Genomic DNA, 21,556 nt, shown 5'->3' on the forward strand with positions numbered 1-21,556 from the left:
TTTTTATATTTTTAAAACTAAAGAAAATTTTAAAATTTTATACAATAAACACTCAAACTTACCAATGTGGCAATTTTTTCTTCAACTTTCTGCAACTTGTCTTTATATTCTTTTTCTTGGTTCACTACCATGTCCTCATGTTTCTTCTTTTCTGCAGACCAACTTTCTTGTTCATTCTTCAGAGACAGTTCCATCTTTTGTAGTTTTTCCTGTTAATATAATTCACTGTTTTCAAATCCAAATTGAACAAGCCATATTTCTAAATGAAAGCCATATTTCTAAACAAATTACAAGTAACAATCAGCAGATGAGGTACAAGAGGAGTATGAAGTGGGAACAAAGACTAAACCTAATTAGTAAGTAAACAGGACACCAACATTTCTTGTACCTTTCACAACAGATTATTAAAGGACCATAAGTTAGTTTGGGAAAATACTCATGGCGAGATTATTTTAGTCCTTACTGAAACAATATGAAGTTGTTCCTCCTTTTGCTTAATAACTGTTGTTAATTCAGAAAGTTTGGTAGTGCTATCAGACATGGAGGAATTGGTGTTCTTCAGCTCTGTTTCTAGCTTGGACTTCTGAGCCTCCAAAGCAGACATCTGAAAAGAAAAGTATCCATAACAATTCCAGATTCTGCTTTCATGAATATGACAAAAAGTAAACATGAAACATCATTTCAAATTTGCTGCAACACAAGATGATGAATTTACCTCATCTTGTGATTTCTCCAATTTAGCCGATACAATCCGCAGTTCTTCTTTCAGCTTGCTGACTTCAGCAACAAGAGCTGATGATTCTGATGCTCCACTGCTGAGCTGCTGCTGGATATCTGTTCATAGAACATCAGAAATATGAAGGAATATAACAATGCTAAAAAGAATTTTTTTCAAATTTCAAGCAGTATGACTCACTCCTACAAAACTAGATCAAGTAAACCTTTGTGATCAATAATACAATAACAAACCTTTTAATCCTTTTTGCAAGGCTTCATTTTCTTTCCTTCCTCTTTCCACATCTTTGATGATATCCTGTAGTTTTTGTAAATTGTCTTCATATTCCCCAGTTTTATTTTTAAGCATGACTTGCAACTCTTTTATCTTTGCATCCTTTTCAGAAATCTCTGTTGATTTCTTCACACACAAGTCTTGATCCTCCTCTCGACTGGTTTCTAATAATTTTATCTTTTGTTCCCTTTCACTTATGTTGTTTTTCAAGAATTCATTGCTTGCCTGCATGGTCTTCAGTTCCTCAGAATTCTTTGATAATGAATTTTCAAGCTCTTCCTTTTCCTTTTCCAAATCCATTACCTGAGGAAATCCATTAATAATATCTTAAATAATTAAAATGCATGTATATTACATTGAAACTCATTCGTAACTTTAAATTATACAATCTATCAAGAACAATACAATTACAACCACTTCAGTTTGAAATAAAACTTATAGTTTGACTTACTTTCATCTGAAACTCCTCTATGCTTGCTCTAAGATTGATTTCAATTTCTTCCATTTCAAAGGCTTTATTTTCTTCCATTTTCCCTCGATCTTGTATTTTTCGTTTAGCTTCTTCCAGTTCCTTTTGCAACTTTTTTATAGTTTCTTCATCTGTTGTGCTTCGACTCTGTGGTTAAAGTTTTGTATTATTCTTTGGTCTACCCCAGGTGCTACTAATTGCATTCAAAATACAAAACTGAGAGCTAACTACTTAATTTTACAGATATCACCAATTTCTATTTCAACAAACAGTATTCTGGCTGGTGAAGCTCATTAGTCTAAACAAGCACAATGTAGACACTCCCAACAGGAAAGCATAAGATTTGAGGGGATAGATGCTCGTATGTTGAGCAATTTATATGTTTGGTGTTTTTATCCTCTACATACTTATTTATCAATTTTTTTTTTTTAATTCTGATTCTGAGTACACTGACTTTTAGAACAGGCAACAGCTATTTAATCACAAAATAATAAACTAAAATTATCATCATATCATAAGTCAAAGTCAAGAACATTTTAAGGTTAAAAGAACAGACATTAGATATTAAAAAAATTACAGCCAATTATTAGACATACATAATCAAGAAATACCCATAAATTGAAGAAGAATATTACTGAAAGAAATACATAATAATACACAGAATTAGAGACAAGCATATTACATTTCTGAAAAGAAAATAGCATAGCACTGTTCACATGAAGTCTCTGAATTTGGTATTAGAAGAAAAAAAAAAAAAAAAAAAAAAAAAAAAAAAAAAAAAAAAACATGTAAATTATATATGAGAATGATTCAAGGAAATTCACAATTGGTCAAAACAACGCACATCTTGATTTCCTATAGTATTTAATAATTTAAAAATTTCAAGTGACACAAAAAGGTAGCTTTATCCCACAGCACTGCACAATCAAGAAACAACAAGTGAACAAATTTGTTAGGATATGCTAAAGCCAACAATAATTCAAATTAATCAAAGCTGTTTTAACCAGATTACTTACTAATACTGTCTGTCCCATTTTCTGAAAGAAAACCAGTAATGTAAGTATGTAAACTCTGAAACACTAATAGACAGAAATAAAAGAAAATGGGTTGCTCATTCATCAGTTAATAATAAAGGAAAGAGGTGCAAAAATTAGTCAAAGATGCAACTTCTTACTGAATGTGTTATTTCCCAAATATATTTATTGCGTGCACTCAGGGCAGTGTATTGAAGCAATTCATGAGAAACGTTAGTTTTTACAGAATGTCTTCCATCCCTACTATACTGTGTGGACTTAAAACAGTGTATCAACATGCAATGTCAGGAAGTAAGTTTAACATAAGTGTCACAAGCCCAGGCACAACATCAATCACAGAATTTACCTCAAGGTCAGCTTTCGAGATGGACTCCTCCTCAAGTTGGAAAGACAAGTCATCCAAATCCTTTTGTTTATCTTCAAGTTTGGACAGTATCTCCTCTTTTTCTCTCTGTAGAGTTCGAATTCGTTCGCCATAGTCATGAAGTCTTTCTTCAGACTCTATTTGTAGCTGAAAATAGAAAGGATGATGTAAGATTAAGATAACACTTTCTTCCTTTAAAATTTCCCTAGTGCAAAATCTCAGGGATGGACACCATTTGTGACCTTTCTCCAGGTATTCTCATTAGATGACACCTTCCATATTGCCAAACTAACGACAATGGAATAGAAGTAAAAAGGGATAGTCACCCTGTCCAACTGCAGCTTCATATCCTGTGCTGCCCTGGTGGCCTCATCTGCCTGCGCTGCCATGCGGGCCACCTCAGACCTCTCCAAGTCACGCTCCCGCATCAGTTGATCAACATGTTGCGTTTTCTCAGTCAGAGCTTCCTGTTGGAATAACAGTATCGTTACAGAAGGTACAAAGTTACATTCAAACTGGTTCTTTAGATGTGGGAATTAAATTATTATTTTAGCATTCCACTGGACTAAGAACCAAGATGTGAATGAGTTCTTACCTTTTTAGAGGTGATTAACACTGTCAGTATTTCTAGGCAGCACACACTAGTACTTTTACTACTACTGCTACAACTACTTCTACTACTACTACTACTACAACAACAGCAAAAAAAAAAAAAAAAAAAAAAAAAAAAAAAAAAAAAAAAAAAAAAAAAAAGGGCAAACTTAAAGACATAAATCAAGATGACTACATTTAGTGAACTCTGTATATGATGACAATGTTGTTATGTAGGGGTAAATTTACAAGTATATTTTGGTTGGTTTAGTTTAATGTCAGGGGTATGACCAACTGAAAATAATAGAAATTACTAAATATATATATTAATCTCTATACAATAGTTCTTCACATTTAGTTCCAATAAATCCGTAGCCATATTCTTCATATGTGATGCATTACATCATTTAAACAACAAAAAGTCAAATGAGAACCTCACAGTAATTTCTCTGTGGTAACTTTGTCTTGGGTGGTTACAGAAAATATATTGCATGCGTCATACAACATAAAGAAAGCAAAACCCAGATCTATCTCAATAAGTGCAGGCAAGACCACCAAGGAATTACAGTACAAAGTTCATAAAATTACAACCTAGTATGATCACCTTAGGTCCTCATCCTAAAGCAAGTATAAAGCTTTGTCACTTAGCTAATGTGAACCTTGCTTGCAAAATAAATATCAGTTAACTTGATTGGAAGTAACTAATCTATTAAAATCTAGATGATCACAAGCTAGCATTCTTCAATTAAAAATAGTACATAACTTCCTAAACAAATTGTGGAGAATGTTAATCTTTATCTATTGACACCTGTGTACCTGTGCAATTATCTGCATCTCCCCAGTAAGCATGTGATGCTAATCATGACTATATTCAAACTTAAACTAGATTAGAAATATTTAAATGAAAAATTACCACAGAGAGCTATGAGACATATACAAGTTTTGCAGTAAAATAATGGCTATTCTCTTCTGTGAGATAAAAATCTTACAAGTAGTTAAAGATAAAACTACACTACTGCATATATATATATCATCTATATTCTTTATCACACTTATAACAAGAAATAACCAATATTATTTATCTCTTACAAGAATAATGTTTGACTTGAGGAGTAGTGTGAGGATGTACGATACTTTAATGGAAGACAGACTCTTCATATTAAACAAGTTACTTTCACCCACACTGTTGGCACTGTAAAAGTTGGCACTGCAACTGGAGGCCATGGCACTGTCATATTTATCTTTCCATGAGGTAGCACCAGTACTTGCATTACCTGTCATTGTAGACTAGAATTTCATTAAGCGGCCACAAAGAAATATGAAAAGGTTCACAACTGCACAATGAATTTTCCATCCATGGCACTTTTAACAGTATTAATAAGTATGATGATCCTGCACACTGACTGAGACTCATACTCTTGTAAGAGACAAATTAGCTGTGGCAGTCAAATGAAAGGATATTCTTCAGAAGCAAGACATCACTACTCTACATAATATTAAAAAATATATTAAAAAAAATCATCTACTGAAATACAAAGATGAAAGCAAGAAAAGTATGGTATATAGAATCTACTATATTACAGCTACATTCAAACTAAAACCTAAATATTCTCCCTAAATTACATATAACATAAAATAAAATAAAAGTAATTAAAGCATTCAGCCACCTGAAAATACCATCTTCAACTTTCTCTGCCTTTGCCATAAAACCATCCATGAAAAACACAGTCTTTTTAAAATCAATCTGTAACACTGCCACACTCCTAACATTGCAAAGGCATCCTCTCAGACTAGCAGTGTCAAGTCTGAGAAGTGGGAAGCAAAAATGCACGGGTGTTGCAAGTCTCAGTAAAAGCCATCTTGGTCCACCACATGCTCATCTTGTTCCTGCGCAGGGAAGATACAAAACAGCCCCCTTAGTGACAGTCCCAGTGCATCATTCATATCAAGCATCATGGTGGTGAGTAGTCCTTAAATATACTGTGCTCTCACACCATTTCTGATGTCAAGCGAGGAACATGCCAAGTGAAAACACATCAACAACAGGTTACCTCAACAAAATACTAAGGTTTGGAGGATTTTTTTTAAACTAATGAAAATATTACATTAGAAAAAAAAATGTACCAGTGTTCCTGTAAGTTCACAGTGTGGGGGAGAGTGAAAAAGAATTCTGTGGATTATTTATCTTATTGGTTGTACAGCCTTAATCTTTGCTATAAATTTCTTAATGCTTCCTCATGTTTAGAAAAGGACTAGCTGTCTATAAAAGAAACTCGATCAATAATAATGAATAAAACAATGAATAAAAAAGACATATGAACCTTCTTATACTGATGTGTAAGTTGGAGCCAACACTAAGAAAGCAAGATCTATTACAGTCACAAGTGCTGTGGTGCAAATGTTAATGAGGTGAAGTAATAATCTAAGGTATGTGCAGGTGGTGCTGTGACTAATGAATCTGTGCATCATTCTGAAAGATGTTCTCTATCCATATTCATGCAACTATTAAATTACTAATTACAATGACAAAACTCATTACAAACTTGAGGTAAAATCAAGGAATAAAAAAGAACCACATGTGACTGGTAAGTTACTTCAAGCACTTGGAGTGGCTAATTTAGCATCAAGCATAAAACTTAAGTGTGTTCTGGGCTCATACATAATTTGACAAGAAAAACCCTTTCAATAAAGTTCCTCTGATAAATCTCAAAATACTTGTATTTGTTATCCAACTTTTTTTCTTAGGGTTTATCTTTGCCACTCTTTAACACACACAGTACGTTTTTTTTGTTTTTTTCTAAGCAACAATAAAAATATTCAAAACCATAACTGTAATAAACATGCAATGTCTTCATTTCAAAACAAAGTATTCCATGTATCATAATACATACTGAACTCTTCCCATTCTTACCAGTATTTCACCACAATACATCATTATTAATGCTGCACAGAAGTGTAGAACAAATTTAAGATCCCCACAAGCACAACTGGTCTTGTAACATTTATGTTTGCTAAAATACTTATTGGTTGGCTTTGTATTATTGTTTTAATAAAGTAAAACAGAGGTACCCATTCCATTACCCAAGCATGGCATAGAATTTAGTGTGTGAATGGTGAGACTAAATGCCTGTTAGAGTTAGAAAGGGAAACCTGTTACATTTACCCCCATGCCTTGCCCTTGGCTGTTGTTTTCACTTTGAACACCAAAAATTAGTGCTTGATATGTGATGTAGAATGGTGCCCCTTAAACTAAGGCGTATTTCCCAGACAGTCAAGGAAGTAGTAGCAACACCACTATGCCTGCATAAGAATGGATGGCATGGTAATAAATATGGCAGAGGCGAGAGTATTACAAGTGCACAACATAAGAGAAAATGCCTCATTCTGAGGATTTTCTCCCTGTTTGCATTGCAATACTTTTTTAGTTGAAGTGGAGCATTTTCAGCAAAGGCTGTGATGGTAAACTCAGGATAAGATACACATCACAAACCTGAAACAGATGGCAGAGAAAAGTATATACAAGAAGAGAGAATAACCAGTTACCGTCACCACTGGTTAAAATTATCGAACATGAGTAAAAGATCAAGGATAAAATACGTATGTCATTTATGGAACCTACTCGTATTTCCAAAACAATTAACATATTATTTTAACTCAGGTTAACAAACTAATTTAACCTAGAACATTTATATATATATATATATATATATATATATATATATATATATATATATATATATATATATATATATATATATATATATATATATATATATATATATATATATATATATATATATATATATATATATATATATATATATATATATATATATATATATATATATATATATATATATATATATATATATATATATATATATATATATATATATATATATATATATATATATATATATATATATATATATATATATATATATATATATATATATATATATATATATATATATATATATGTAAAACTAGTCACAATACCTGGTTCCAAAAGACATGCATCAGTAATTTTGACAAAAATATCTAACATCTAACTAGCCTGGACCTAAGATCAAAATTACTGGTGCATGGCTGGGTCAAGAAACCCAGAGCACTGAAAAATGTTAGTTGCCAGCAGGTAACCACAAAAAGTTGTTATTTGTTTTATCAAAAAACACTTGATTTTCCTTTCAATGTATTTAGCTTTTGGTCTATAATTAAACAAATACTGTATTTGTCCAACACGATGAAAGAGACATCCAAGTGAATGTCAAGTATGTGTTTGTACTCACACTTTTTTACTCTTGTGTAGTCTGAGAAGGAGATGCACCAGTAATTTTGACCACTAATGCATAGCCAAGCCAGAGTAAAGCCAACATGAACATTGTTAAAAAAAATTTTCAATAATAAGAATTACCCCTAGCATTTAATTTTAGCACACTGTAACCTTGACATTATGCACAATATGACACTATAAATTTAAATATATAACATGAGACTTGTTGTGATCATTCCCAAGGGAGCTCTTTGAAACATACATCAGGCATAGAAAGATATAGAACTAATAATACACTAAACCCAAAATTCTATTAGTTGAAGAACAAAGTTGGCAATAATGAAGCAAGTTCATCTTTACACATGAGAAAATGCACTGCCTGTCTTCCATGCTCTACATGAAATGAGTGTCTCAGCGTGACCTAATGTTACCCACCTGGAGGGCCTTGGTGTTGGGTACTGAGGAGGTCATGGGCCGAGTGGTGGGTCTCTGTAATGGGCCATGCAATTAGTCATTCCACAACACCCTATCACACTGACTATCATGAAAAAATTCATGCTGCAGAAGAAAAAATGTCAAGAACTCTAATTCTTCTAGTAAAACATCAATATCTTGCTTGTGGATCCAGCCACAAGTCACACACAAACATGATGTAGCCAAGACACATCACATACAGCACCCTAAAAATACATCACTAAATGCACTCCAGGGACTGAGCACAATTACTCTACTTAAAGAATCAACTTAACAGAAATTTAGATTAATTTTAAAACATTTTTAGTATTACGCTCTACAATCATTTATTATAACAAATATTCTAGGTCTAAAATATAGATTATATCACATAAGCATATAGTATATAAGCATATAGTATATACACATATATATCAGTCATAGCATTCACACTTCATGCTCAGTTATGTACAAAAGCAGGTGACTTTGTGCAGCTTAATGATATCATGCAGTAGTGAAGGAGGCAACAAAACTATGAGTTAGGCTAAACCAGAGCATCATATAGAACTCAATGATGAATGATCAATATTCACAGAATAGCATCAAACCATTACAAAGTAGATTGAGCAAGCTTTCATCTGCACTTATAATCCTCAAAATGATCATCAGCAAGGCAGTGTGTGAAAGTTCTGCCTTTTGATTCAAACATACTTTTTAAAATGGATCTTCGTTCTTCTATAAGAAATTAAATGGTCTGTGATTTAAGAGCTTGATATATGCACCTTTCAAAACATCTTCCACTCAAAACTGTACATTAACTCAAACGCAAGAAAGCCTTTCTGTTTCAATTCCTCTGTCCCTCCTCAGGACTCATTCATGCACATCAATTATGAAATGGAGACAAAATATAACTATATTACTATTAGTGCATGCTTACGATAACATTAGTTTTAATTTCTTGAAATTATATAAATTCCGTGCAACGAAAAGAGATTTTATTTTAATCTCCTATATTAGGATTTAGTCAACGTATCAATTTCTGGTCCTACCAAGTAGTATCTATAGTTAATAGTTCTGCATTCCTGTACATTATGTATCAAAAGGCAATGTCAAGGGACACAAAGTATGAGCATAAAAAAACATTATGCAATTCAAAACATATTAGTAGATCACACTTTACCTAATACCACCAGTATCATTCTATGTCAAAACATGAAATTCTTATTTATTAGACAACTTCCTTCACAAGTTCCTTCTTAAGCTACACAAGAATACAACCATAACTATGCCTTTACACAAGAAAAATTCTTCCATTAATTTCTAAGAGCTGGAAATTAAGTAAATATACTTCTCACAGACATGCATACACATTCACAACCACTCATACATGCACACATACACACATACACAACTGAGCTTGCACTCATGCATACACAGACACACAGACACTATAGCATGCAGAACCTAATTCTATTCCCAGAAATATGGACATTATAGGGGCTGAAACTATCAAGCCTCAAAGCAGATACCATACCAATACCTATCAAATTTGCTATTAAACTCATTCACACACACACACATACACACACACAGAAAACCATTCAGATGTCACATACAAGGAATCCTAAGGTACAGTATTACCATCTGCTTCATTCTTCTCAGTTGTGATCAGAAAATTTTGAAGTCTTCAAGAAGGCTGGTCTAGCTTATCCCATTTTTCTGCTGCTTTTTTACTGTGATCCTTAAAAGCAGTGGCTTTAAATGTGTATCAAATGGCAATAACATGATGCATTGGAAGACTTCAATTTTTATCATCCTCAAGCTTGGTAAATAATAACAAGCTTTACAACTGCAAGAGGAAATGCTCAAAGAAATTTATCTTGTATCATAGAGCAAAATTTTGTTGAGTTTGTCTATAAAACATATGTACATAGCTGAATACGAAGATCACAGAAAAGTATAATGCAATGCAATACTCAGCCACATTTGTGAGGTGAAAAAGAATACTGGTTATAAAGCCACTGCTGAGGACAACATTCAAGATCAACAGCAAGAAGTTGGGAGACACAGTACCTGGCCTGGAGTGAGGGAGGTGACGCCAAGTCTTACCCTGGTGCCCCTGACAGAGGAGGTGGTGGAGGAAGCCACTGATGATGCTCCCAGAGATTCCCTGCTGTTAGAGCGACGCACTGTAGCCCTCGGTGTCTGGTGAGATGAGGTTCGGCGGGCAGCCCCTGAACCAGCTGCATATTTGCTAACACGGCCAACAGGAGCAAACAGACCAAATTTGTCTTTGCACTCAAAATATCTGTAATGAACAGCTTGTTTTACTATTAGAACTAAGCTTAGTCCTCATGCAAAATATTACTGATAAGGGAACAACTCAAGGAAGTGGTATTCCAAAGGAATGTCCAGTGAAATCAGTGGTATTACTATACTTCTCTATTATATACTGGAACTTTGTAAATTCTCATTTTCTAATGCCCTAAAATAATCTTAGCTAAATCACACCACAAAATTCTTTCAAAAATATATTATTTCTATTTTCAGAATCCAACATACTAAAAAATAATGACTAACTTTTTGCCAGCCACTGAACCATCATTTTTTCCAGTTGGATCATCCAGCTCCACTCCTGCCCACACTCCATCAGCAAAGTCTGTCTTGCCCACAAAGCGCAGGATGCCATGACGCACACCTGTGGTGCTTGTAATGACCACACGGTCCCCAATCTTGGCATCAGTTGAAGAGGATGCTTTAAGAGAAACACATACATTCAATAATGTAATATAGAGTGCATCCATGCATTACTGCACCTAGCTATCTATTAGGTCAACATCCACCTAGAAGAAAAGTAACCTGGAGAAGATGCCATATATACACACTCACAATCAGGCCTACATGTATTCCTTAACATATTAACCTCTAGGCATAAGCAAAATACTGCCTGTTATAAAGATACAATACCATAGTCTGTACATTACATTCAAGGTAAAAATCTTAAACTAGAGCAGCAATGGCATGACAAAAAAATCAAGGCTTCATACCTGGTGTGGTGGTGCTGGTCTTCTTGGGAGTGGCAGCAGGAGTTGGAGAGGTCTTGACAGAGACTGTGGAGCCTGACTTGGTAAATGATGAGGTGCTGCTTGGAGTAACTTTGCGAGCTGACGCAGTGGTTGAGGTGGGTCCAGAGGTCATGCTATTGGCTGGCGTCCCATTGGTTTTGGGGGAGTCTGACCCTGCTGTTGACGATCGGCGGGACGAGAGGAGCTCGATGTCATAGTCGGTGAGTTGACTCCTAGAAAGTCTTGTCAGTCTGGAGAAAACTCCCTTCTTGGCTTCACATTGGAAGTAGCGCACTCCAGCAACACTCCCGTCATTTTTACCTGTTTGGCAGTACAAGAACAATTACTGATACAAGAAAAATAAACTGCAAGAATGTAAAAGTAATAGTTAAAATGTACATACTACATGCAGCCATAATTCTCATGCTTCATCTGATATAACTTCATATGCAATACATTCTACACATAATTTACATTTCCAATTTTGGTCAAGCAAGAAACATATAGAAAAATGAACACTTAAGATCCTAAGGGAAACTACAAGAAACACTCTGGTCTACAGTATCAGTCTCTGTCATACACATGGTACCTAACTCCCATATAAAGATGTATATAAAAAAATAATAATATAAATAATCACAGGAAAATGCAAATGACACTGCATACTGAAGAAAATTAGATAAAACCTCACACAAACATCACCTTTATAAGAAAGTTCTCATACTAACATGAATATATCCATTATCCAGGTAACAAAGACAAAAGACACTTACAAAGTTAGATACTAACATAGTTCACATACAGTACATGTCCACTATATTTCATATACACTACAACAATGTGGGTTAAATGAACAATGAAGTTACTTACCAATAGGCTCATCAAGAGTGACGCCAGCCCACTCTCCGGGAGCAAACTGCGTCTCCCCAATGTATGATATGACCCCTGGCTTGGTGCCACCCACCCACACTCGATCTCCAATGATAAAACTGTCAGTATCTTCTGTCAGCACAAGAGATGCATCTGAAAGTGAACAAAATCATCCTTAGAAGTGGAAGTCATTCATGTTAGCTTTTTTTTACACTGTAAACCATGCAAATTGTAATTTCGGTGCAAATACTGAATGTCAATACTTTCACTGATATCTAGGCACTATACTACTGGTAACCAATTCTGGTTCACCTATAACCTATTATGTAATAAAACAAAACAAATATAAATAAATAAATAAATAAATAAAATTTAACTTTTCTTCATTTAAATGTACTGACCCATGTTAAGGAACACTGAGAAACTGATCCTAAAGACAGCCATGAGAAGGAACATCTAGGGATGCAAAATGACAGAATACTCAAGGTAAACGACTCATTACCAATCGACATAATGATCACCATGCCCCTAATAATTTAGATGACCTTGACTGTCCTACCACTACACAGTAAGTGCTGTCTTCCAACCATGAGTTCCCATGTATAAAGTGAATGTGCATGTGCTTCATCTCAGCTATACAAATGAAAGTTTTTAAGCATGCACCATCCAGAATAAGTTTCACAGTGAATAAATAAATAACAAACATAATATAAAGTTCATTGCAATTGTTGATACATTCTAAGTGATCATTCTCCCTTTTAACTCTGCACTGCTCTTCTTTATCTGCAATCAGCAGTTAACAGCAGTCAAGTGGCAACAATGTAAATTCTTCGTAAATTACACTGAGCTATGTAGATAATTTCATAATGAAACATTTTTCCTAATACACTTCATTAAGTTTTAAATTAATCTGATAAGTTTCTTAGTAAAATTCAACATATGCATTTTTTTTTATAAATATGAATGAAGGCTTCTCCTCATCATGGTAGGCACACTTCACTAACCAGCATAACAGTCTCTAAACTGACCTCTACAAACTCCTAAGAGTAAACAGCTATGGCATTCAGTCAAACCTAATACCACGAACCTCACCTAAACTAACACAGCAGCAAAGACACCGAGAATGGGGTTGACTTAAACAGCACAAGCTGGTGTATGAAAGACCACAGTGATGTACAGGTGACAGGTACACTCAGAATCCAACAATTCACATTTGTGAGACATTTGGTGGTCAACCTTCACTAAAGTTATGTTTGGGAATTTCTTCACCCTGGTCAAGAAGATTGGCATCTGGTGGTACAAGATTTTCCTGAGGGGAAGGCTCAACTAAGTCATCAGCAAAAATTTAGGGAAATTTCCTAACCTAACCTAATCTTTTTGAAGTTAACCACAAACCATTAACAGATGAGGTGCAATAGTATCCAATGTATGTAACGTGGAAACATCATATAGACCAGAATGAAGTAGTTAAAGAAATACACCAACAATATTCCACATAAGAATATTTAAAAGTAAACAAAACATTTAGAAATTGTGTAAATATCAGCAATCACAGTCCCACTAATAATAAATAAATGCTGGAGAGAGAGAGAGAGAGAGAGAGAGAGAGAGAGAGAGAGAGAGAGAGAGAGAGAGAGAGAGAGAGAGAGAGAGAGAGAGAGAGAGAGAGAGAGAGAGAGAGAGAGTGACGGTTACAAATTTCCCACCAAAATGGATTCTTTCCCAGGCCTACCTAGAAAATCACAACAGAATCTTACCTGTGGCCAGCTTCTTTGCTGGAACCTTGGGGCCTGGTAAGGCAGAGGCACGGGCACCTGCACCTGTCCCTGGCCCAGCTGTTCTCTTGAGGCTGCCCATCCCTCACACCTCACAACGTATAAACCTTTGCCTGAGTCCGCTAGTCTCACCTCACATGACACTTCAAAACACTTAGTTCTCTTTGTTCTTTGTGTATCAACTCATGGACGGAGCTCTGGACGTCACAGGGCTGAATGAGCATAACGGATATCAAAGTAACGTAACAGTACACTTAATACATGATAAATGGAGTGGTTTGAGGGGACACGGTAGCGGCCCCCTCTCGGCACACACCTGACCGAGAGAACGCCAACCGACCAGCTGATTTTTCGACGTCACGCAGCAATCATCGCTATTTCGGGTTAAATTTACGGCACATTCTTGACTGTTTCGTCACTCTCGTTGGACTACTTGTGATGTGATGCGTGATATGAGGGTATACCTGCAGTTTCGATCAATATAAATTCTTTCAAGGGTTAAATTTAGAGGTGGTGGGTTAAAAATACTGCAAATACTGGAGGTATCTCACAAACCGCGGTAATTATGAACATACGTGAGTACAAGAATAGGTGAAGAGAATGAATAAAGAGAGAAAGGGTAAATATGGGCAGAGGAGGAGAATGAAATGAAAAAAAAATGAAGAAATAAATAATTCACACTATATTAGTTTGAACTACAATAAAATCATGTAAAATAATAATCCCTAGGTACTTCAGATGGATTTCTTTATCAAGTGTTTTCTTATGTTACTGATAATGGCTGGTTTTAGATCTTTATTCAACGGTGGGTAAACTACGTGCACTTTCACAACCACATCATCGTTATAATGCCTTCCTCGCGTCGACTTCAGAGAATGGAAGGTTACCTAACCATTTCCTGTGACACCCCCTGCAGCATCCAGTCCCGCTGCCCTTATATGGACTGATTGGCATACCTAGTGTACATAGAACACAACATTCTTCCAATTCATAATGTATAAGTACAAAATAAACTACTATATGATTTTCTCAGTTCACAATCTCTCTCTCTCTCTCTCTCTCTCTCTCTCTCTCTCTCTCTCTCTCTCTCTCTCTCTCTCTCTCTCTCTCTCTCTCTAGGAAGTAATATATTGTTTTATAACGAAGTAATGATGAGCGTCTATCTAAACTGAACAAATAAACATAGTACAACATAAACATCAATCTAATAAGTAAATAAATAAAACCTTGGCCACTTGGGATTCCTCAGTGACTCACTCGGCTTCCTCCTTTACTCAATAACCCCGCCCACTCTTTCCTTCCTCCCTCCCTTATAATCCCCCTCCCCCTTCCTTCCTTCCCTTCCTCCCTTATAACACCCCCCCTTCCCCTTCCTTCTCTCCACCCCTATCCCTTCCATCCCCTCCTTCATTTATTACCAAACATATTCCTTTCCTTCCTCTTTTCCTTCACTTTATAGCCTTACTCATTCTTCCTTTACACCTCTCTACTTCACTTACATTATGATCCTCTGTGAATCTTCATTTATCCTTTCTCTCACTGCGCCTCTCCTTCAATTAACTACGCACTCTTCCTTTCATTCCTTCCGTCCCTTCACTCAGTAACCCTTATTCCTTCTTTCAGTCATTCTTTCCTTCCTTCCTTCCTTCCTTCCTTCAGTCTATAATTTCTCCTACTCTTCTCTTCATTTATTTCATTCACTTATTCTATTCCTTCATCCAATATTCACACCACCCCTTTTCTCCTTATCTTTAATTCTTTCGCTCGATAATTTCACCTTATTCGTCCATTTATTTTTTTCACTGAATAACATCACTTATTCCTGTCTATTTATTTCCTTCTTTCAATTATATTAGCCAACTACTGCCTCCCTTCTTCGTTCCCTTGCGTCTCTATCATTTACTCTTCCTTTTTTCCTCTCACTACCTGCAGAGCCCCAAGGTTGCGGGGTTCATTGTCCAAATAACACGAGTAATGCGCAAAGAAACAAGGAAAACTTTACAAAGCATAACATAAACAATATTTTGTTATTTCGCTCAAATTTCTCGTTTGTTACGAAATGTTTGTGTTCAAGTCTTGGTTTACTTTCATAAGCAGTGGTCTGTTGTAAGTCCGTAAACCTACACAAAGCTTAACACGATTTGTTAAAAGTCAACAGTGCGTTAACATATCCGTTCTCTTACGGATTTCCTGACTAGTTACAGTGCGATTTAAATATAATTATTGTCATCATTATTTTGTAACTTAACAATCGTTATCTATATTGCATTGCTCATTTGATCTTAATTCATCTTATTCTTTTATTCATTTTTTATTCTTTTCTTTTTTTTTTCCTTTTTTATCTTCTATTCATTACGCATCTCTTTCATATAGATGTTTCGAGCTAAGATTAAGTTCCACTCATATTGTTGCTTTTAATCTCTTCCCCAGCATCCTTTTTCTTTTTCATGAATCACAAACGTGACTTAGCAACTCAAGCCGTACTTTCCTTGATAATCGGTGCCCTAAATACCAACCCCAATATCCATTTCGTAAACCTGTCTGCCTTGTTTATACGATTCCCTCCATTCGTATTCCACTCGCAGGATCTTCCACCGCTAAATTAGGATAATCTGAGCAAAGGTTGTTGGTGAGCCCGCCATATTATGTATAATGCATCACAGGTCGTTAGGTTTTGGCCATGGTGGGCAAGGCTGCAAAGGACTATATTCTTCTTCCACCTCCGCCGCAATATGATTCCACTGCAGGATAAAGGCCACCCCAACCTTCCCCGCAATATTCACTACCTAGTAACCCTGCGTCACTAATAATGTTCCGAAGTCACACTGCTCGTTTTTTTTTTTTTTTTTTTTTTGACAGTAAAATTAACTTATTATATTCCTAAAACTTATCCCACCTGCATAATAATCTTTCTTATCAACGTTAAACTACTGCAGTGCTGCTTGTTATCACGCACAAATATTTACCCTCCCAATGCAGCAAGACAGGGAACAGATAATAGGAATCAGTCACTTTATAACCGGCAGTGGTCTAGGCACCTTGAATGAGTGAAGCGAAGAGGATTATTAAGCACGCCTCTGGTTTAGGAGTATGAGCTGCGTGCTGACTTGCTTATCTCGTCTACACACGATTATCTGTGCATGCTGACGGAGGGCGTTCACTAGTCCCCCCCTCTGTCCTTGGCAGGGTGACGTTGCGCGCCGTGACTCACACCAGTTGCCCAACGCCAATATGTAACACAATTTGAAGCCATCCCATGACACGCACATTCACTACAGTTCACTGACGTATCCTTCACATACTTGCACACGCGCACATTACACGATAAATGAGAGAAGAGTATAAGTAAGGGTGTACACGTCTCTGTATGAGGCGTAGGGAGAAAATAACGATGTGTAAGATCTCAGTAGGCAAGACTGGTGGCCTACATCCCCTGCTCCAGCCTCTCCTCCCCCCCAACCCCAATCACCTCCCTGCGTCACGTGGACCCAGAAAACGTACTGCTGGAGACAACTACTACGAGTGGCGGTGTCCCAGAACGCGGTAACGCTTTGGTGGTAGCCTCCGTCAAGTATGCGTGTGCTACTTCCGCGTCCTCATAACGGCAGTAGTTTTTGTCCAGCATGCAAACAAAGGAATATGAAGCAAACTTTTATAAGGTAGTACATCTGACTATCTTTAGCGAGTACTAAGTATAAATAGCGGAATTCTCAAGTAAACTGATTGCGTCACATACTTCTAAGCGAGAACGATGCGCTGGTTCTTTCTCACAGCACTTGTTAAAATCATGTCACGTAGTTACATAACCAAATACTGAGGGGAGATGATAGGGATGCTATTACTCATTCCTACACCCACTCTTGACTGATAAACCCCTCCACCTCCATTCCCCAACACTTCTATGCCTCACTGATTTTCCCGCTACGTTCAGTTTTCACATATTTTTCCTTCTCAGTTCCTCGCCTTTTGCTTATTTTAACCACCGTCACCTAAGCGGCCTCCTATCCCCTGACAGGCCCCTCGTTGGTTCAGAGAGAGAGAGAGAGAGAGAGAGAGAGAGAGAGAGAGAGAGAGAGAGAGAGAGAGAGAGAGAGAGAGCACTAACGAGAAAGAGAGAAGGGTTAGAGGGACTCAGGACATCCTCTCCAAATCTCCTCCATCTTCTCGTCTCGTCTCGTCCCGTGTCACCATAACCAGAGTTCTAACATACATTCTCACGTTCACCATCACCTCATTGCAGTAATTAACCACGTTTCTGTACTGTAACGAAATTAAACTTTGTCCATTTATTCACTTTTTTTTCAATTTCAAGTTCACCATCACACGCGGGTATCACTTTAATCATTCAACTCGACATGGGCAAGATTCACTGTTATATACCACTGCCTTATGAACCACAATGGCCTCCAGTCTACACAAATCCCCGAGTGGCGAGCGGCACCTCCTCACCCACCCACTGGCAGAGCATTACTGATGGAAGTGGTGTGTGTGTGTGTGTGTGTGTGTGTGACAGAGACTCCCTTCTCGGCTCTTCTCGCTCGCGCCTCCCCGCTAGCCCGTCCCTCCCTCCTCCCGCCTTATATCTCGCACATCCTTAGTGACACCTTAACTCTTTTACTGCTAATGATGCTATGATTAGTATACTTAAACGTTTGGTTCTGCCATTAGGACTGTTTCAAATGCCACTCACAAAGTAACTCAGAAATATTTGAAAATACAGCTCTGTGAGATTTGTTATTTCGTTTGAGTAATCCTAACGATTTCAGTGAGCAAAAAATACTACTAATTGCACCTTTTTTGTTAACCTTGCATCAAACCCTTTAAAATAACCTTGCAGATAAATAGTAACTGTCAAGAAATAACCTGACAGAAATTATCAAGGTTTGTTTTCATGACGTAACTGATAAATAGTAAAGCTGGGATCTTTCACTTTGTATCGCTTGAGATTTGCTGAGGCTATCTGGTGAGGTGATTACTGTTCTTGTTTCTAGGTTGCGGTGTTAAGAGATATGTGTTATGTGTTATCGGTTGTGTAGTGGATCTGATTCCGGCTTAGTGAAATGTCAAAAGGCTGTTGGAAGTAACTTACAAGAACATTATCAACACAGATAGTAGTAGTAGTAGTAGTAGTAGTAGTAGTAGTAGTAGTAGTAGTAGTAGTAGTAGTAGTAGTAGTAGTTGTTGTTACGACAATGATGATATAAAAATAACCGTTTTTAATCAGCACATTAATTTTGTGAAATATTGAAAAATACGGTGGAGAGAGAGAGAGAGAGAGAGAGAGAGAGAGAGAGAGAGAGAGAGAGAGAGAGAGAGAGAGAGTACCAAGTAGGGAAGTCCGGATGTACTACCACAAGCATATGAAAATAGAAAGAATGAACAGGAAATTTCAACACTGGAATGCTTCGGAAACGAGCAAACGGATGCACGTGAAGGGTAGGGAGAAAACGAAAGTACACACACAAAAAGCATGAAACACACACACACACTCTCTCTCTCTCTCTCTCTCTCTCTCTCTCTCTCTCTCTCTCTCTCTCTCTCTCTCTCTCTCTCTCTCTCATTTGTCTGAAACATTTCTTTTATCTGTCATTTTCCCTGTCTTGTCACTCGGCGATGGCCTCTCCGTCCTATCTGTACACATGTCTCTCACTCACCACATCTATCACAAGACTGGCTAAAAATAAACTTAAAAGCAGCCCAGACAGTTTCTTCCTCTCTAGGACAATCTCGAGAAGAAAGAAGTTCTGTTTCAATGTAATTCCGGAGCTTCAAACGGGTCTCGATGTCTCCAACTTCCGAAAGAGTTTGCTTGAAAAGAAATCGCATAAAGGAAGGGGAAAGGAAAACAGGACAGGTGGTTGTCTCAGAGTTTTAAACAAGGAAATTGGAAAAGAAAAAAACTGCCCAACTTCTACATAAAAGCAAGGCAGGTAACATAACATATACGTAAGTAAATGAGCTATGTATTAATATTATAATCTTGTAAAATAATTAATAATGAATGGGTGTTATTTGTAAATCTTAACTGTATGCAGAATATTTGCATTTTTCAATGTCTGCCTGCTTGTGTTTACTTTTCTGTCTGTTAGTGTCTGTCATTCTGTCTGTTTACGCCCGTTTCTTTGTCCATTCGAGTCCGTCTCTGACCATCTGTGTATATCTGTGTGCCTGTCTGTCTTTCTATCTCTTTGTGTCTATCTCTTTGTGTTGGTGTCTATCTTTCCATATGTTTGTTTCTCTGTTTGTATGTCTCTGTTTTCGTCCGTCTGTCAGCCATTATGCCTCTCTGCCTACCTTCCTGTGGTTGTTCCACCCAAGATAGCCAGTACTAAAAGGCTGCACTTCTCAGATTGTAACCTCTCAAGACATCGTAACACGGTCTCTTAACAACCTTGTCCGGTGGCTACTTGTGATGTGAGGGCTACGGGTTGTGGCTGCAGAAGAGAGAGAGAACCGCTGACCTACGCCCTGTTTTATGGAGGCTGGCAGAGTGGCGGGGCCGTCCATCAGGTGAAAGAGGATCGTTCGTCTTTTGTTCGGGTAGTTAAGTATTCGATTCCTTTCCGTGTCTGTGTCCGGTTAAAAATGGGAACGTAGTTTTGCAAGTCAATGTCCGGTCTCGCAGTGCATGTCAAAGTGCAGACTGATTTTTTTTTTTTTTAGGATTAGCATAAATGTGTTTTATTCCGCACAGGTCTAAGATAATACATAAAGACTGGAATCGCTACGTCTTTGCGTCATTACCGAATTATTGTTACCACCACTAAAAATATAAGGTAACGAGACATTTCAACACAAAATTAGGAAAAGAAAAAACAAAACAAATAAAATAACTAATGATCCTCCTCTCTCCTCCTCCTCCTCCTCCCAGCGCCTGCCAAAAACCAACCCCCCCTCGAGGAAGGGTTGGCGAACCTACCAGCAGGTTTGGCGCCAGGGAGCCGAGCAGGTTTATATGTGACGTGGCACACCTACACCAGATCAGGGCAAGACTGTGGCCTGCGTGAGAGTGTGCATGAATGGGGGCTCTAGTAGTAGTAGTAGTAGTAGTAGTAGTAGTTTACAATATCAGACACATCAACGAAAACAACAACAAGAATATTCAACACTCAATAAGAATAAAAAAAATCATTACTCCACCACATCGATTAGGACGAGATAAATGAAAACTGGGAAATCATCTTGTGTTAGTCATCGGGGAAAGAAGAAAAAGAGTAGAGCTGGAGGTGGTGGTGGTGATGAAAGTGGAGGTGGTGGCTGTGGTGGATGTCTGCGTTTAGAATGGAGGTTGCGTCAGTGTTTACTATGCATGCGGGGAGGGAGGAGCATGTCAACATCTCCGCTCTAATTCGGTAGGTGTTAAATTGGCATGTAATGGAAGTTGCACCACACTGTTGGCCCCCTCATGTCACCCTCTCATGTCACTTGGACCCTCTCACCCTCTCACGCTCAAATCAAATCCTCCTTCTCCCTTCTTGGACCTTCCACGTCTCCCTCATGATCACTGTAATCAGCTGTCCCTTCTTGGCACCTCTCACTCACTCCTCATGACTTCTCAGATCAAGTTCCCGTGCACTTGGCTCATGTCACATTCCCGTCCGTCAAAACAACAACAAGGAAGCTGCTGCAAAGGTCTCCTGGTTCTTACATGGC

At 37.2% G+C, this 21,556-nt stretch overlaps 1 protein-coding gene and 1 long non-coding RNA gene across 23 annotated transcripts in view; one reads left to right on the forward strand and one right to left on the reverse strand.

Annotated features, from left to right (window-relative positions):
• The window catches only part of LOC135089638 (uncharacterized), a 77,069-nt gene that overhangs the window by 22,021 nt on the left and 33,492 nt on the right, over window positions 1-21,556 (forward strand). The gene's annotated exons all lie outside the window — the stretch shown is intronic.
• Window positions 1-21,556, reverse strand: part of LOC135089635 (restin homolog) — a 167,070-nt gene that overhangs the window by 15,201 nt on the left and 130,313 nt on the right. For 12 of the 22 annotated variants that reach the window (XR_010261566.1, XM_063985483.1, XM_063985482.1 and 9 more), the window contains 13 exons: window positions 12,129-12,281; window positions 11,241-11,579; window positions 10,774-10,948; window positions 10,267-10,501; window positions 8,176-8,229; window positions 3,203-3,343; window positions 2,859-3,023; window positions 2,495-2,515; window positions 1,461-1,625; window positions 970-1,312; window positions 716-834; window positions 464-604; window positions 63-209 (listed from right to left, as the gene is read on the reverse strand). Coding sequence is in view for 21 of the 22 variants with exons in the window: in XM_063985483.1 (XP_063841553.1) it covers window positions 63-209; window positions 464-604; window positions 716-834; window positions 970-1,312; window positions 1,461-1,625; window positions 2,495-2,515; window positions 2,859-3,023; window positions 3,203-3,343; window positions 8,176-8,229; window positions 10,267-10,501; window positions 10,774-10,948; window positions 11,241-11,579; window positions 12,129-12,281 (2,198 nt within the window). In the remaining variant the exon portion in view is untranslated. Of the gene's footprint in view, window positions 1-62; window positions 210-463; window positions 605-715; window positions 835-969; window positions 1,313-1,460; window positions 1,626-2,494; window positions 2,516-2,858; window positions 3,024-3,202; window positions 3,344-8,175; window positions 8,230-10,266; window positions 10,502-10,773; window positions 10,949-11,240; window positions 11,580-12,128; window positions 12,282-13,885; window positions 14,936-18,283; window positions 18,376-21,556 lie in introns of those variants that run through there. The other 10 variants (XM_063985477.1, XM_063985489.1, XM_063985492.1 and 7 more) reach the window with 9 other exon arrangements.

This window comes from Scylla paramamosain, chromosome 33, assembly GCF_035594125.1.
Source record: "Scylla paramamosain isolate STU-SP2022 chromosome 33, ASM3559412v1, whole genome shotgun sequence".
NCBI lineage: Eukaryota > Metazoa > Arthropoda > Malacostraca > Decapoda > Portunidae > Scylla > Scylla paramamosain.